General features: G+C 40.9%; 1 protein-coding gene across 2 annotated transcripts in view; it reads right to left on the bottom strand.

The window, feature by feature from the left end:
* The window catches only part of LOC141018289 (protein EFR3 homolog B), a 34,463-nt gene extending 15,981 nt beyond the window's left edge, over window positions 1-18,482 (bottom strand). Inside the window, exons 1-5 of one of the 2 annotated variants that reach the window (XM_073493220.1) lie at window positions 18,339-18,482; window positions 17,717-17,855; window positions 5,028-5,104; window positions 1,975-2,102; window positions 1,277-1,427 (exon numbers count right to left, since the gene is read on the bottom strand). In XM_073493220.1, coding sequence (XP_073349321.1) covers window positions 1,277-1,427; window positions 1,975-2,102; window positions 5,028-5,104; window positions 17,717-17,723 — 363 coding nt within the window. In that variant the 5' untranslated portion in view covers window positions 17,724-17,855; window positions 18,339-18,482. Of the gene's footprint in view, window positions 1-1,276; window positions 1,428-1,974; window positions 2,103-5,027; window positions 5,105-14,017; window positions 14,085-17,716; window positions 17,856-18,338 lie in introns of those variants that run through there. The other variant, XM_073493222.1, reaches the window with a different exon arrangement.
* Between the last annotated feature and the right edge of the window lie 381 nt (window positions 18,483-18,863).

Here is an 18,863-nt window from a genome sequence, read left to right as displayed (position 1 = left end):
CATCATGAAAGTAAATGCACCCCCTCAACTTCTGATTAGATAATACCTCTAAATCCACTGAAATGGGTCGAATCGGATGAGACAGAAAAGCTTAGAAACTGAGGCACATTAGACACACATTAGTGAGCGACAGTTTGAGGATGTGGGTATCTATCTAAATTTATACCAGTAAAACAGGCTGTCTTAGCTTTTTATGTCCAAAAATGAATGGTTAGGCAAAGGTTTTTTTGATGATTAAATTATATTTACAGCACAAATTTTGTCTGTGTTTTGCCTCAGATGTAAAAAGAAACCGTACATCCTTAAATGAAATCACACAAACATCATCATTTGGGAAATTGCCCTGTCAATATCCACTGGTATGCTGCTAAAATGTCCTGTTGCATGAACACAATTTGTGTTACTGTTATTACTGTTGTCCTATTTCCCAAATCAGTCTCTGCTTATGGTTGTTTTTGCTCTCATCTATCCTAGCTTATGACTGTTTTTGCAAGCTGTTCAGTAACTTACGTGTCATGTCTGTGCTTGCCTGTATTTGCTTGTTGTTGTATTGTTTGTCTTTGCTTCATTGCACTGTAACTTTCTCTGCTTTTATTGTTGCCCATGTCTCTGCTTTTACTGAAACTGATATACCTTACATCATGAGTGTTGTTTTGAACTTGTTTCTGGCCTGGGACTACAGATGGAAACTAGAGGCTTGGCTAATTCTAACATATTTACACTTTGCACTGTCCCTGAAAAAAAAGTGGATAAATAAAAACATAAATAAAATCAAGTTAACTAAGAGTGGATTATGCATTACTGTCTCCCTGAATCAAATACATTTATTTAAAGAAATATAAAGTTAAACCTCAATTGATTTGCTTATTCTAATGGTAACCACTCAGGCCCTTTTCCATCAAGTTAGCTCTGGTACCTGAACCAGTTCCATTCAAGATGAATTGAACCGTGGTGCTATCTAGCAAACCAGCCCACATTTCCACCAGTTTTGAGCAGAACCGCTGCAATCAAGGATCAACAGCAGCCGTTGCGCAAGGGAAGCAACTTTTCAGGTTCAACACCCGTTTATTTTTGTTTGAATGCTCCAAATGGTTCCAAATTACATGCAACAACAGTGCCGGAACTGGTTCAATGTTGATGGAAAAGCGGTAGCAGTGTTCTCCAAATTTTCAGAAAGAAGAAACAAGCCACGCGTTGTTTAACTTGCCAGCTTTTCTTTGATTCGTTTTTCATAGCTGCAAAACTATAAAACATCTGATGGACACTGGAAACTCACCGAGTTGGTTCCTAGGATCTGCAGGTTGGGTTTGTCAGACTCGAGCAACTTGCGCACCATCTTGAGGAAACTCTCCACAAACAGGTTGATGCTCTGACAGTGGCAGGCCATCAGCAGCTGGTCCAGGGCTTCCATGGCTATGCACACATACCTGAAGAGGAGGGGAAAGAGACAAAGAAAATTCTGGATGACACCATGTGTTGGGATATTATATAGGGATAATAATAAAATAAATGCATACAATCACACAGCAACTAAAATCAAAATGCAATAAGCTCTCCCAGACAAACTCTGGAGACTCGCACACTGTGCAGATTTTAGCTGGACTCTGCCAAGTGTAAATGTAATCTGTACAGGCTGTGTGCATTGGAGAAATACATCACAGTCCTAGTCATGAGTCATAAAAGAAAACAACTTCTGTGGCACATCAAGTAAGCACAGAGTGTACAGAAAGATCGCCACTGATCATCCCACACATGTCATGTTGATTTTGTTTAACAAAGAAATGACAAATTTGCCTCCATGTTTACAAATTCTTGCCAGGAAGAATTTAACATATTAGCTTTATTGGTGCTGAATTCCAATCAGTTAACTCAATGTGCTGCACAAAAGAAATTGTTCAGTATTTGTCAGAGTGGAGACAGCTCAAATGTTTTTTGAAAGACTATATTGAATGACAATTGACTGGTGATGCTCACCCGTATCTGTGTCGGGCCACATCCCTTGACAATCTCTCAGACAGGTAGGCTCCGATACGGTCGAGCTTCTCCGGAGCTGACAGGGCGTAGAATGTCAGCTTCTCCATGTTGGCCTTCACCAGCCCATCCTAAGGGGGGTGACAAAGGGAGATGGAAAGAGAGTGAAAAACAAGATGGAGGAAATCATAAAGTTTTATGGGCGCATTCACATGGTTTAGTCACTCTCAGGTCCGAGGAGATGTAGATTAGGCTGGTGTGTCTGAAAGCAGCTGGTTAAAACAAAAGGGCTATCTGAGGTAATCTAATAGAGTGTGTACTGAAGCATGTACTTCTCCTGAAAACCCAGATTGTAAGGGTATAAACTAGATCACTAAGTTTCACCTCCTACTTTCCCCCTTGACCTACTTCACTGCTCTTCAGTCTGGTCAGGAGGAGGAGGGAGCTAAAAACATCTATAGTCCAGGGAGATCCTATTTAGATTCAAACACAAGCAAAAATGTGCCGTCCCAAAGAAAACAGAAATTTGGGTATAGACAGTTTTCTTCCGGTGAAATGCTAAGATTTGATAAGATAGGACTCTAACGTGATGGACACATGAGGACTGCTAGGATTTGTTGGAGTTGTACACTCTTGAGTACCCTGTACATAGTTATGCAAGCAAAGTTGTAATACATGGGCAGAAAATCATTCATCATTTACAAAGAAACCCAACAAGAGACTATTTATAGAATGTTGGAGGAAAAACTGTTCCATTGGACAAACAGATTTTATTAGTCTGATATTACTCTATAAATTCTGTTAATAGAATAAATATTGTGTGGTCGAAGGTGACTTATCAGAGAAGCTGAAGAAACGGCATATACTCTATTAAGTTTCTTGTCACCACAAATCATTTTTTAAGTGGGCTGTGAGGATTGTTAAAATAACATCTGTACAGATGTTCAGCCCTGGCAGTGTGAATGACAGATCAATAATGAAAACTTTTCTGTCCTGTTTTTCTCCTCTCTTTGTTTGAATCCTTTAAAAGTCATGTTTGAGGTTCTGTAGTTTGAGAGCAGGTCCAGCAATCAAGTCTTGGAAGCCCATTTATAAACAGTGGCAAAATGATATGATGGCTTTTCTGACGTGATAAAGTCTAAATTCTTGTGCAAAGTAATCGAGCATTATGGAGGTTAAACCATAGCAGCAACATCATGTGATTATCACAGGTTGCCTTTATAGCATGTATTAGTCTGCCCTGTCACACAGAAGAGCATACTATATTAAAACAACAATTATTAGAAAAAGGGTTAAAGCTGAATAGATTGGTCCATTGGCATTTTATTCAGTCGGGATTGGATTTAACAGGATGCGAGTGTTTCTGTGACTTCTTGTATGGACTGAAGGCTGCAGGGAACTGTTTGTCTTGACTCCAGCTCTTTGTCACTGCCCCCTGCTGCCACCGCCTGCTCGAGGCGCAGCTCATCTCCAACAAGCCTAACCTCTTCCGTGAAAAAGGCCTATTACCATACATGCTAGAGAGTGCAGGCAACATTGCTGGCAAAGCACTCTGCTGAAGTCATTTTGAAGTTCAATCTCTAGCTCCGTGGCATCGCACAGTTTCACAGCAGATATGTTTTGTGTATGTTATTGCAGGGCACACACACACACAGGTGTAATTAACAACATCAAAACAGCTGACTTATTCAATTCAAGATTTTTCAGCTCTTGGCCTTTCTTTTGTGTATGCAGCCACATTAGCATGGCTTCCTGGCATACCTAAATGTGATGGGGGCCTAATTAATCCTGTGGTTGTCCGACAAGGACAAGTCAAAATGTCTGCTGTAGAAGTGGGGCCTATTCCTCTCATCAGAGGGTTATTTTGGAGATCAGCACAGGGCGACAGCTCTGCGTCTGTCTACTTCTCTAAAACATCCTGTGGCTAGAGTCCATTATCGATCGCACAGTCAGAATATTGCAGCTGGCTATAAAACAACACCCTTCCAGTTGAAAAGCTGATTTTTGGCTTTTGTTCATTAGAGTCAATCATTTTGTAGTTCTGTAGACTCACAGTACAGACTTCTGTAGAATTTTAACAGAGTAAATCAAGGAACGGCCAGGACCTAATACACTAATAAACTGATCCAGTTTAAACTAGTAATGTACAAACCACTGTAGGGACATTTGTTTTCACGAGACAGAAGCAAGGACAAGCAAGACAACTTACATTTAAGCACCATACCACTAACTGTCTGGGAGAAACACTGAACTACAGTTAATGTATATATCCACACACACCCCCACATGCTCCCACAGTGTGACACACTTCTGAGTAAATGTTATCAGACACCTTTATTATTCCCAAGCTGCCAGGATGCAGTTAGTTACAGTTACAGCAGCTTGAAGTCAAACTTAGAAATCATTTTTGAGAGCACAATGAGCAAGTGCACCTGCAAGCACACAAAAATGAGGTCTGTGTGTACTTTTATGCCCCGTGTATTGCAGTTTTGGCCACAGATCTTAAAGGTAAAGTGGGTTACTGCAGTAGCACAGAGGAACTTATGAAGAGTTTCCTCTGCAACAAATCAGCTCCATCTTCACCGAAATTAATTCTCTTTAAGCGTCAGCTGCATCAGATCTCAGATAATCTGAGAAAACGGTAGCAAAGACGGGGTCTGTGGTTTGATGCCAACAGCTTTGAAAAAAATAGTGAGGTATGGAGGTGGTTTTCTGATCACGTCTACCTTAGTCTTCCTAAACCTAAGACAATATAATAACATGGTGTTTATATGAACCTGCTAAGGGACTGCAGATGGAAAGCTTCCAGCTAAATCTAATACAGCACTAAATTTCTCACAATTTCTTCTTGCCTTTTTGAAATATGTGATTTGTTGTGCACTGTTCTTGTATAAATTCAACTTAATAGCCTATATGATTAGATAACAACTACCTTAACAATAACACACCAAATGCAATAGAAAGATACACACAATCATAAAGAAGATAGAAGAATACCTGTTCGGGTTAGGCAAGGCATTACCAAAGAAACAGAAAGTATCGCTTGAGCTTCTCACCTCTGGGTCTTCTGGGAAGATGTTGTCTACCAGCCTCTTGTACCGAGGCCTGAGGGCCCCGCAACAACCGCAAACCCCTAAAGAAGGCAAGAGATATAGAGGAAGAAAAACAAGAGAGAGGGTCAAGTTAACTCATGCAGTATGACTGACAGAAATACAATAAAAATAGAGAAAGAAATATAACAAGTAAACATGTCTTCTTCTATCATCCCTTTTCTGTCGCAGTAAAATCCGTCTGTTCTGTGTACATGGAAGAACACAGTGCCTAAGTAACATAGTATGTCTTAAATTGGCCACTTGTTCCAAAGGTAAGTGTCAGCACTGTAGGTAGGGTAATTACAGTGATTTAAAGGCAGCAACTAATAATAACTTGACAATAACTGCATCACCACAGAGGCAGCGTGGAAATATAAGGGCTGAAAAGTAAGTCAGGAAATAAATGCTGTAGCAACCGTCAATTGACTTGTCAGCGAGGAAAACACAGCTGCAGCTATTAAAATAATAATGGGTAAGCTAACGAGCAAGTACTGACAACAGTCTTGTCAGTACTATAGTTAATGTCTTATTGAAGTGGCACACTTGAATATAAACGTACACGTGGTTAATTTTATAACTGTAGGCGCCGTCATCTAGCCTGCTGTGACAGGTAAAAATGATTAAGTGAAGTGTAGAAAAGCAGGGTGTTTCCTAGTGAACTGCTGAATATGAAAAGAAGACAAACTGCACCATCAATCGCTTTTCATCAGACCAGTTTGAAAAACAGAGCAAATATCCACAAAACAGCATATTCAAATACCCTGCCAAAGTGCAGAAGTTGCCAAATGTTGAATTAAAATCACTTATGTCAGTACTGGCGTGATGCCATCATTCAAAATACCAAGTCCAAGATTAAAAACATGAAGATGTGTTCATTTTTATAGAGATTCATGTAAACAGAAGCTTGGCTAAGTGAAGGTACTTCTGTGCAAAGACAGCTGAGAAGAGCCAGATATGGAAAGAATGTGGTCACAAGATAATTACAGTCACAACAATGCTGCTCAGATAACACACACACACACACACACATGCGCACACACTCTCTTTCTCAATGCAATCAGGATAGCCTTGAAGAGAAGGGTGCAACACACTGAACAGTGATTTTTCTGACTTTGCATTGAGGAGAAAGCAGGCTAGGCAGCAAAGAGAGAGCTGGATTCTGACTGGCTGAGGGAATTCAGCAGTGGTGAGTCATAAGGAGACCCTGGGAGAATGAAGAAACGGGGGGGGATAACTCCCAAAAACCCCAAATAAATAATCTAACCTTTCATACAGTTGCGAATAACAACTATTATCCTAAAGATTATTATCTTCTTGCTTACATCAAACAAGGATATATGAGTTTAGGAGTCACAAAAAAGTAGGTCATTATGGTTTCAGCAATGCAGTGAAGGTAAATGAAGGATTTGATAGCCTGACACTTCAACAGACGTGTCAGACAAAAGCATAACAATCTGCAAAGAAACAGCTTTTCTTCCTTCCTCCCACCCAACGTCAATTTCCTTCCCTCTATTCTCCCAAAGGAAAAATTTTTCATTATTCATCATTTTAGTTTGCTGTTACACAGATTGAAATCCTTCTTGCTGATATGGCACAAAATACATTCTGTAAGCACACTGACCAGACATTAACAAGATTACCAGCTATTTGACATCCCGCCATCTCACAGTGTACTGTATCCAACATACAGCAAATTATCTCTTAACTCATGACACCAAGACATCACATTTCTTCTTTTTAAGCACCACCAGAAATGTATGAGAACTCTGAACTAAACAGAGCCAAGCAAAACCAGTGATATGTATTGTGCCTCGTACTGATCAGTAAGAGACATCCAGCCTCCTACAGGGACTAGATTGTCCAAACCAGCTGTCAACTAGTGCTTCACATCCTAAAATCCTAAAATTCATTTTCTCTATATAAAATGGACCAAATGGGCTTATTTCACACAGACAAGGGAGGCAATCAGCTGCCATGTGCCTGACTCACAAATGCAAATGGATGAGATGAGTCTGGCTGTAACACCACAGCAAGTTTCCTGTGCAATACAGCTAATTTTCCTGTGATATATAATCAGAAAAATAAGAAATAAATCAACCTAATTCAAACAGAGACCACTTGACATAAAGTAAGGATGGGGAACAAACATAGAGTACAAAGATCCCACACACAAATGTTTTGCTGCAACTAACTATTTTCTTGGTGGAATCATCTGTCAACAATTCTCTCAAATTAATTGATAAACCATTAATTCTATAAAATGTTACAAAATAGAGCTTCCCGTGCTGAAATTGTTGCAGGAAGACAACAGTTGAAACGTGAGTCAGAGTTGGAGAGAAGAGTTTGGAGTTTACCTGGAGGATTGACCAGCAAGAATTTATTTCCAAAGTCATGGATAAATTTTTAACTGATTTTCACAATTGAGATGAGGCAACGACTGTAACATACTGTAAGCTCACCCTCCACCCTTTTGCCGCCCACTTCTGGCAGTAAGATTAACTACACACATATAGTCGACCTGTTTGTAACCCCATAGGCCCAAGCATACTCCTAGTTGCTGTAGTCTACTCTGTCGCTACGGTTGTGACAAACCAGTTTTTGCTGGTTGATGTAAAATGAGCCGAGCAGCGTGGGATAGTCACCGAAGAGAGATTTAAAAACTCCAGTATACTGTTAAATAGAGAGATTTACCCAGGCAGTGACAGGTTAATCAGCATTTTGTGAGCTCGTTTGGCAAGGATTTGAATGGAATAGATGCTTATTTATGGGTAAAAGTGCTGCAAAGCAGGTTTAAATGAGGAATTGTATACTTAAGTTTGATATTTTGGATCATCCTTTCACACACCAATGGCACCAAGCTACCAAACTGGCCTGACCTGACCTTCAGGAGCCAGTGTCTTGTCAAAGGACACTTCCACATGCCAGGAGGAGCTGAGGATAAACCCATCAACCTAAACCACAGCTGCCCCAATAACACTCCTTCTTCAGGGCTATGCTCCTACATTCACTAGCCTTCTGGTATGTTATCAGTGACCTGCACCTGGGAGGAAAGCAGTGAGCATAAGCAGGACGTCCTTGAAAAGCCCTTTAATAGAGTAAAAGGCATCTTTAGCGTCTTAACCACATAAAAGTGTTTGTTTCAAGGCTTCTGTCTGTGCTCTAAAAGTTCAGCTGAAGTCCACAGCAGGAGTTCTGCTGGAGCTCAGGCTTATCTCTGAGAGCTGTATGTCTATTCATAGTGCTGTTCCTCTCTCCTCCATCACTTCAAACACTAATGAGGCCTTTGCACCCCTTCCTCCCTCCCTCTGTCCCTTCCTCCTGCACCCACCCAGCCTCCCTCCACCATCTCCTCTCATCGTAGCTGTATTGGCCCGGGGCCTGAGTGTAGGAGTCGCCGATGAATTAATGCAGCAGGTCCCAAGTGTAGAGAGGATAGGGTGGAGGACAATGAGTGACAAAGACACAGGCAGCAAAAGAGAAAACGAGACATGGATGGAAGCGTGATGGGGGAGGTGGACTGTGATGCACTGAATGAGTCACAGATTAGTGCTACTTATTGCATCTTCTCTGTCCAGTACAAATCTGTCCTATCCTCTCTGTCAGCAGGAGAGGGAAGAGATTTTTTGGGAGGAGTTAAGAGAGAGAGGTAACAGGAAATATTTTAGTTTTGTTTTTTTAGAGGGAAAACTTCAGTAGTGCTATTGTGCCAAAAATCCATAATAATTCTTAACAGCTCAGTGGGTGTAGCAATTTACATATTATTCCATACTCCTGTGGTGCACTGCAGGTATCTCCATTTTCCATTATGACTGCTATAATCAAGTTCTAGTCATAGGTTATGTTCTTTACTTTTTAATTTTGTAGCATGACCTTAAAGTTATTGCCTTTGGTTCTTTTTAGGCGGGCCGGGAGGGCAATCACACACAGTGTTAATATAAACTTTGACTGTATATCTACACAGTTTCTTGAAACAAAAGTCAATTAATCTTAAGGTCGAAGAATAATGCATTTTCAGGAGCTTGATGAAAAGCAGTTCATGTGTTAATGAAGCTCAATATTCAACATATCCTGGTCACTTTAACAACGTTAAAACCACTGACAGGTGATGTGAATGACATTGATCATTTCGTTACAATGCAATGTTCTGCTGGTAGACTCTGGGTCCTGGCATTCATGTTGATGCCACTTTGCATGCACCACCCACCCGAACACTGTAGCAGACCAAGCAACGTGCCCCCCCAGTAGGATAATGCACTCTGCCCCAGTGCAAACAACTGCTCATGACAAAGAGCTTATGGCATTGACATTGCCTCCAAACACCTAAGATCCCAATCTGATCAGGCATCCATGGCATGTGTTGGAACAAGTCCGATCCATGGAGGACCTACCTCGCAACCCACAGGACTTAAAGAATCCAACAACCTGGTGAGACACCACAGGACACACCCAAAGGACCTGTGTCCATGCCTCAACGGGTCATAGCCAAGTCTGATCCACGGTGGGGCCTGCATGGATCTGACTTGTATCGTCACATCCCATGGATGCTTGATAGGATTGGTATCTGGGGAAATTTGAGGTGAGGTTGATGCAAGGAATGAAGGCTTTCCAGCACATTGCACTGTAGAGAGATGATGAATGCTGTTCACTTCAGCTGTCAGCCCTTTTATTGTTGCTGCTAGGCTTGCAACTGTGTGAGCTTTTAATGGTATGATAACCATCTTTACACAGAAGGGTTTTTTTCATACAAACATTGTATGAAAAATTCACAAAATATTATGTCCTGATAGACATGAAACTTCATATAAACATAAAATATGTATATATTTAATACCAATAGTACATTATTAACAGTCCATTTTCATACCATGGTATACCTTAACACCGGTATACTGCTCCTACTGCAACTGATCGGTGTGAATGCAACACTAATGCAACTGATGATTATTTTTAGACGTCTTCCAATTCAAATTGCTGTCAAAAGAAAAGTACAAAACTCAAAGCCATTTAGTTTATATGACATGAAGAGGCAAAAGCAGCAGAGCGTTAGATTTAAGTGCTTTTCACATTTTTGTCTGATAAATGACTCATAACTGTTGCAGATTAATTTTCAATTGACAGGTTTATTCACCAGCATAATTTAAAACATTAACCTATTCATTAACAATACTGCTTAGTTTCAGAGTGGTGCTAAGTTTGTAAGTAAAAAAATAACATAAAATAAAATAAAATAAAATAAAGAGTTATTTTGTGTTTCTGGTGTTGGTAATGATGGGTTAGTTTGGAAAAAAAAACTAAGCGCGAGCAACAAAGTGGGTGGACATGAATTTGGATGACAGTGGTGAAAAGCACACATAGGGGGTCTCACGACATCCACCCACTCTGCATGGCAAGCTGACAACACTTTTAGGGGCTGGACACCGAGATCCTCTGCTGCTCCATACACACTCACACATAAGCCCACACACAAACAAGCTCGCACACAGGAACAATGAATTACTGGTTGTTGGTAGACAGAACAATACAATAAAGAGAAGGCGGACATCTCTGCAGCCTGGTTGCAGAGTTGGGGAACTTTTGGCTATTCTTTTACTTGTTTCACTGATTAGATGCTAAGTGGCACATCCATGCCCACTGAAATTATCTGTGCATATAGGGACACATGTGAGGGGTCTCCACCCCTTAAATTACCACAGGAAGGAGCCAGCCAATCACAATGCTATTTTTGTCCTTGTAACAATGGACTGGTACATTAACAGATTACACTCTCCATTTCCCCCAGGATGTCAGTTTAATGCTTTCACTTCAGAGTGAGAGAAAGAGAGATAGCGAGAGGGGAGAATAAAAGCGCACGATCAAGTCAGAAAAATAGGGGCAAACAAAATAAATACACGGCTCTAAAGGCATGTTTGTGAATGATAATACTTAAATAATTATCCTCACACTTACACAAACATAGTCAAGTGTTAATAGGAGCATGGCTCTTAGGATTGCAGATATCAGCACTGGAGATGCAGTGATTAACCGATTTTAGCATTAAGCATGGTTTAAAACGTCACAGTTTTGTAACCATGAAGGATACAACAAGTAAACAAATAAAAACAACTGCTGGTGCAACGGGCAGACTGAAGGAGGAACTCATAAACCTGGTGCACCAGCTCAAATGCAGTGCAGCAAGAAGTTCAGGTAAGCAAAGTTACACACACTGTCACTGACCTTGTTTGTGTTTGAGGGGGACTACAATAGCTAAACAATGGCCAAGGCTGAACACCAAAGCTTCGTCTCCACCAACGAAAAGCACCTTAAGTCGTTGGTATGGGACTACTTTGGAAGAATATCCGGGGGGTTGTTCAAGAGGAATGATATCCGATATCTTCAAGACTTACCAAAAAAGTCGCTGCTGAAGGTACAACACCTTTAATCAACTTTGTTTTTATTTGATCATTTTTGTACTGTATTGATTCCGTTTCGAAAGACAACTAAAAAAAACAAATGCCAACAAAGAGATGTTGCAAGGACTAAATACAATAATTAATACATTAAAAGCATGAATATGTGATTTTTCCTTAGACTTTAACTGTATAATTATTGTATCCCCACTCACCACTGGACATTAACACACCGCAAACTAGGGCTGAACAAATAATCGAAATATTACTGAAATCGCAATATGGCCTAGTGCAATATCAGAGTTGCATAAAAAGCTAAAAGCTGTCACAACATGCCATTATAAAAAGAAGCATCATGTTGGTACAGAGATCCCCTTGCATAGAAATCATATTCTCCAGACTGAGAGAAACATGCCTGTTTGGTACAGACCTCAGCAAGAATTACAGCATCGTTGTTTTTCAGTGAAAATGAAATGCAAAAATTATCATCTCCTACTAAAATGGTGACTCATATCAAAATCACATCATCTGTCAAAATAAACACATTGGAGCTTTTTTGCGCATCAAACCAAACCAAAAAGGTTCTTCATTAATGTCTGAAACAAAAGGAATTTATCTAAAGGAATGGTCAAACTAATTAAAAGCACACACACACACACACACACACACAGGTAGTGTGTGACAAGTAGCCCAGCGTATGCTGCAGTGTCATATCTGCACCTGCTGTTCCAAAGCTGCTCTGTTGTTACTAAAATCACATGGCTGACAAGGAGAGTAAATATAGTCCTGATGCCCTGCAAGGAGAATATCAAACACGCTTTGGATCTGTGTGTTTGTGTGTATGTATATTAGTGTGGTTGAGAGACAGACAAAAGTCATCACTACACATTCAGACCTCACCTTCACCTGGCGTCATTCAAAGCACTGGTTTTACTGGCCGCACTCACAAACACAAACAAGCAAACAGGGCACACTTTGTAGGCACCGCCATGCCGTATATATATACACCTGTGCAAAATTCATGACACTTCTCATGATGGTTACAAAGCATGTTGCCCTTCAGGGGTGTTCTTACATAACAGAACGAGAGGGGGGGAAACAGACCAAGTCCTGCTATTTTTACATCAGCAAACAAAGACGGTCAAAACATCCTTAAACAGTGAAATGCAAGCACACGGCCGAATCTACAAACATGCAGAGAGAACAAGAGGATAGGCGAGGGGAGTCTGAGCAAATACTGAATAATGAGCAAGGCAGATTCAACAGCCAATATGCACATAAACTGTCACTCAGTGAGGTGAGGAGAGGTGGTGAGTCTCGTGGAGAAGATGCAGATAGCATTAGGGAAAGCGTGACAAAGAGTATGACATTTTTGTCACTAAGGCATGAGCTATTCAAACTGCATATATCACCACAACATGAATCTACCCCCCTCTTCTTTCTGTCACGATGAGCTCTAGCTATTGAGAATGTATCTTCAAGCTATTGACATGCACACACACACTGCATGCACACTTTGCAGAGGCAAATGTACACTGTATACATTTTTTTCAGCCATCAATCCATGTGCGCCTGATTCAAAGCACACATTTGATCCAGTGTGGGCGTGTGGCAGCGAACGCGGCTGGTGTAATGCGACCAACATACTGATGAACAGACCCAGCTGCCTTCAAATCCTTGTGACACAAGGCCAATCTGACACGCTATGAATCACAGTCTAACAGGCACCAAAACTGGGCTATGAGGGACTCAAGCCCAGAGCACCATTTCCATACAGTGGCTCACCAGCGACACTGCACAGTGAAGGCTTACCGAGCTCGATCGGCCAGTGTGCATTGTCTGCGTTGATGATTCATTAACCTACAAACTAAAGTCTGTGTCCATCAATAGTCTGCAAAGCAAAGCTGACTACATATTTAATTAGTGCTAATCAATGAACCATATATCAACTTGTCCCAGTAATACCTTAGCGACAGCAAACCATAATACCAAGGGCATTTTCTCATGATGTGAACATTTTACAGAAATGTGACCCATCTAACTTTTAGCAGCACATAAAGTACGTTTCCTGGTTTCAGGGACACATTAATTTTTCATGTGTTTCCTTAAATATTAGCAAATCAGGAAAACCACGATGAGAAAATGTAGCATTTGTACAGTAAGCTTCATAAAACACATCAAAGTCGATAACACTGATAACAGCAACAGTTAGGATATGTTTCCAGTGCATGGAGCACAATGTTACCACGTCAAATACAACAGAAGTTAAAAGACAAAAATAAGACAAAATAAGTATCTATTACCGAAAATAAACATCTTCAAAGCAGGGTCTTCTTGTAAGCTAAGACTATAATTTAATAGAACTGTATCCTCATAAGAGTCCAAGTTCTCGTAACATGCTTATAGGAGACATTTCAGTCTAGTGACAGCTGCAGTCCATGACGAGCTCCGAAGAAACGTGTTTTTAGAATGTAGGAAAACAGGCTGAACGCTGGATGCTTCACATAACTCATATGCTTACACAGATGAGAACACACACACAAATGCAGGAGAGACTATTATCCTTACCGTACATCGATCGTGATGTTGGAGCCTCTCACGACAGACGCTTATGTTTCCTTAATGCAGCTTCAGACGCTCATACAGACACACTGCCGTGCCAAGAGGCACTGAAAACGCACACAAAACACACACACACACTCTAGGATAAATGCCTGCACGTGTGCTTGGAGCTAAAATGCGCACCGTGATTGGTGCAGAGCCTGGCTCGATGCAATGATTTACACACACTCTCTCTGCCGCGCAGATACACACACACACACACACACACACACACAGAGGGTTACACACGCGCGCGCACAAAAGGGGGCTGAGAGGCAACGTCACAGAGAAGCGTGCCGTGATGACCTTGGATTTTCCTGTTTGTCTTCTGCAACAGCGCTCCTTCTAAAGGGGGCAGTGCAGATTTCACATGCAGGCACACATACAAACACTCATAATCATTTCTCTCAGTTGCACAGAAAGAAACAGAGAAAGGGGAGGGGGGTGAGAGAATGACAGAGAAATGTACACCACGGGGATAGAAAGGGAGAAGACCTCCCACCCACGCAATCTCCTTTCTCCTTCTCTCCACCCCCCGCCAGCATCACTCTTTCCCTCCTCTCCCTCGTTAATCTTCCCATGCCTCTTCACTTCCTTATTCTCAGTTTTTCCTTCAAAGCTAATACGACTTTGTACTACATTTCCTTCCGTTTCGTAGCCTAATACCAAAATGTATTGTCCCCTTTCTTCATTTTGTCAGGGTTGAAAATAAACTTTTTACTTGAACATCCACAATGGCCGCCTAGTGGATACTTCAAATACACCAGCCATATTTCTTTTCAAATCAGTCACTTTTTTTAATTACAATCCAAGGTTAGCAAATGTGTGATTATATAACCGTGTTTACTGGCAATGCAATGCAAAACTGTGAAACGTTCAAGATGTCACGGTTTGCTCATTCTCGTCCAGGTTTCATTTTCTAAAATCGTAGTGCATGAATAATACTTTTCAGCAGCTGGCTCGCCCCTTTCTGATGACAGAGGGTCACCTGCACATGAATGCACCACACGAGCAAACCTTTCAAATAGACTCATGCTTTTATCTGCCTCACCACACAGCCATAACAGTGACAAATGTAAAACCAGATATGATGCTCACATAATTGGCTCTAATGCACGAGTTTGCAGCGAAAGCATTAACCTAATACTGCTGCAGCCTCCTCGTAAAAGCATGAACGAGCGCTTGAAATAAAGTGCATCCCTACTCAACCTTTTTTGGTTCAAGTTTTTTTTCATTATTCCAAATGCCAGTTTATAGATAACAATGCATGAATTTTCAAGACTTACTACCAGCATTAAAATGATTTTTTGTAAACATATAAAAGAGAGCAATACAACTAAGATCCATCATAAAGCTGGGTTTTGCAATTACCACAAGTGCTCAGCTGTCATTGATTGAACAAGGAGAAGAGAGTGGGCTACAACAGGGCTGCTTCAATGAATTAAAGATGATGGTGAATTGTTCTCAATTCATAACTCATAAAAACAGATTCTGTTCATCCTTTTAGTGTATCATACTATCACTCGCTGTATTTCACTGCAACTTGAGGCAGAAATATATGTGATACTTAAAGGGTAACTCCACCAATATTACACATTAAAGTGTGTTTACAGGTCTTGGGGAGTTCTACTGCATATGTGAAACAAGTAGTATGAAGTGGTGGAGCCTCCAGTGATGTCACTCTATAGCCAAGTTGCATTGTGGGTAATAACACAGTTGGACTCATTATGTACAGTTTAAAAACAAAATGATCAAATCAATACAGGAGAACTAGAGATATTGACTTTTGCTACTGAGTGATATCAATGAAGGCAATTTATCAGATAACATGCACCTTCCTCTGGAGCCACAAAAGGCTTTATACTACTTTTCTAGCTGTTTTTTTTTTTTTTTTACATACGCAGCAGTCTTCCCCAAGACCTGCAAACACACTTTAACACGTTAAATTGGTGGCATTCCGGTTTAAACTCCTTCAAGAAAAATTCATCTCTACACTTAGTGTGAATTTCTTTTTTTGAATACAATACAAGAATACAATCAAGCTTTGTTTTCCTTGTTCTCAAATGCCAGAAAATCTGATTGTTGGCATGATTATAAAAAGTCCCTGTTGAGCTAAATGCATCTCTTTATGATGGAGGAACAACTTTCATCTGATCCAATGGGAAGCATTTGCTCATGCAAGACTTTATGAATCAGTCAACATTAAGGCAGAAAGTAAAAAAAAGAAAATGGAATGAATGAAAGTTGTCTTTAATAAACACTGCTCAACATGTGCCAAGTACCAATTTCAGCCAATGTCCTTTTGATGTTGGCCTACTCTCGCGCTCAAGTACCCTCTACAAACTGTGAAATAAGCTGTATCAATTTTACAGGACAGGAGGCAGCTCGGGCAAATCAAACCCATAAACAGCAATTTCCATTTTCGAAATGACATATTTTTGTCAGGCATCATGAAACCACAGGGAAGAAAACAAGTTTTCAGCGGAATAATTCTCTGTTTGTGCCACTTAGAAACTGAAACGGAGCCAGTGAGAGAACAGAGGCGATGGTGTTGTCACTTACCCTTGCCAATGCGATGGTCCAGAAGGGTACGGCAGTCCAGTGCCAGCCTCTGAGAGGCCGGGACATCAGGCGCAGGCAAGGGCATGGCAGGCAAACAAACACACACCGGCTCACAAACACACACACACACACACTCAAACACACACTACTCCTTTCATAGACAGAGAAAACCTCCTAACAACGCCAAAAACACGCATGTCAAGCTACAGGCAGCAGACTAAAAATCTCTTATTCTTTGGTTATATATTTTTGTGAAATAGGCCTCCCAATACTCACAAAAAAATGAACTGTCTTCAGTTTCACAATTCCTTGTCAGATAAACTAAATGCAAAAAGGTACTCACATGCATCAACAACTGCTCAATTTGGCTGCAATAAACACAAGACACCTGCAAACATACACTTCTCCTCTGTCAAGCCTGAACGGAAAAAGCCAACTCCAAACTTCCGTGTGAAGTTTCACACTCAAACAAACTCACAAATTAACTAGGAGTCCCAGCCGAGCACCAACTCCTGTGTCCCTACCTTGAGGCTTCTGAGTAATTTCTGCTAGTACATACACAGATTGACCGTATTAACAAAGAGATTAACGATTAGTCCCTTCTATAGCAGCTCTGCTCCCTGTGTGCTGCCTCTCTCATTAATAAACATCTCACTGACACAATGGACCTCACTATCCACCCCAAGTCCCTCTCTGGGCGAGAGACACAGTGAGACACAGAGAGGAGGGTTGAGACAGGCAGAGAGAGAGGGGCACTGTGGGACAGCCATTCAGTCAGTGGGCTTGAGGTTCAAGGAATGTGGCAATCAGCAGATGCCAACACAGGGAAAATATCTGGTGAGTGATCTCTGTGCAAATTCACACATGACACACTGCACAGAACAGACACATCACATACAAACACACACGTCTGGATCACTGCTGCAAAGTATCTCTCACAAAACACTGTAAGAGTCAGCAGTGAGTGCGTTTGGATTTGGATTAGACAGCTCATAAAACTAGCTGTGATGTTCCTCTGCATTCATTCCTCCATTCTACTTTTGGAGGGTCGTAATTATGCCTTCAGGTTTAACACAGGTGCACGATAGTTTGGTGTTTACCCACCTGTCATGTCGGATGCTTGTCACAAGGCGGCGTTGCTCTTCCAGGTTCACAGTGGCAGGGAGATGGGTGGCACTTCACCCCGAAAACAGGTCTCCACCGGCGCGTCGAAAATCAGGAAAACCGCCGGATTGTCTTCGGCCTGTGGAAGTCAGTATGCCCGAATTAGCCGATGCGCTAATGAATATTGTTGATATTCTAACATGTTGAAGCTTATAAAAATATGGAGCCAGTAGGTAGTAACGTTAACCCGACTAGTGACAAGCAAATGGTGTAATGTAACATCTTTTTACTTCCGGGCAGAAATTAAAAATAATGACAGTTACCGGTAAAATAATAAAGACAATGTTAGCAATGCTAGCTGTCACAGGCTTTCATATAGCCTAACTGTGTCTTCCCATGAAAGCTGAAGTGTTTCGATACTTTCCCTTGTTTTCAATCACGTTTAAACTTACACATCTAACAAGGCTAGCACATATTATTGAAAGCTAGCATCTGCCTCTGCTAGCCTGATATGGGAAAAGCGCTAGCAGCTAGCTACGTATGCTAACGTTAGCTAACATGCTTTACGAGAAGCCCCTGGCTGGCTCTGAACATCAATTAGAGTCAATATCCATTTACTTACCATGAAGTGGACGAAATTAAAATCCTTAAATTGTGTGTCATACGGACAGTTAACGTCAGCCACCTTGACCAAAGTTTAACTATGCCAGAACACCAGACATTTAGTTAGTTAGACCAGCGTTACTGCCCCCGTAGCCACCAGCTGTTAGAGGCTAGCTGTAAGTATGTGACAGCCCACCACAGCAGCTTTAGTCATGTTTGAACAGTCTAGACGTCCAGCCCAGGAACAGGAATGGAAAAATAAACAGCATGTCATGCAAATCCTTTGCCAGATGTCTGACCAAATAATTGCTTTGACATTACAGCTTTATGAGTGTATTGTAATAATGTATTTTTAAAAATCTATGGGTGATGTTACTGTAATGTCACCCCAATATAGCTAAACTTGATTACAGTGAAATATGCTGTTATTGTGTAAACAAAACAAAACATTAATAGTTATATAATTTATGGGATATAAATGTATTTCCTAAAGATCAGATATTAATACTGTTTCTAAACCAATATTAATGGTTTTGTTGTTGCC

The sequence above is a fragment of the Pagrus major genome, chromosome 22 (genome assembly GCF_040436345.1).
Source record: "Pagrus major chromosome 22, Pma_NU_1.0".
NCBI classification, from domain to species: Eukaryota; Metazoa; Chordata; class Actinopteri; order Spariformes; family Sparidae; genus Pagrus; species Pagrus major.
This window is presented reverse-complemented; position numbering and strand designations above follow the sequence as displayed.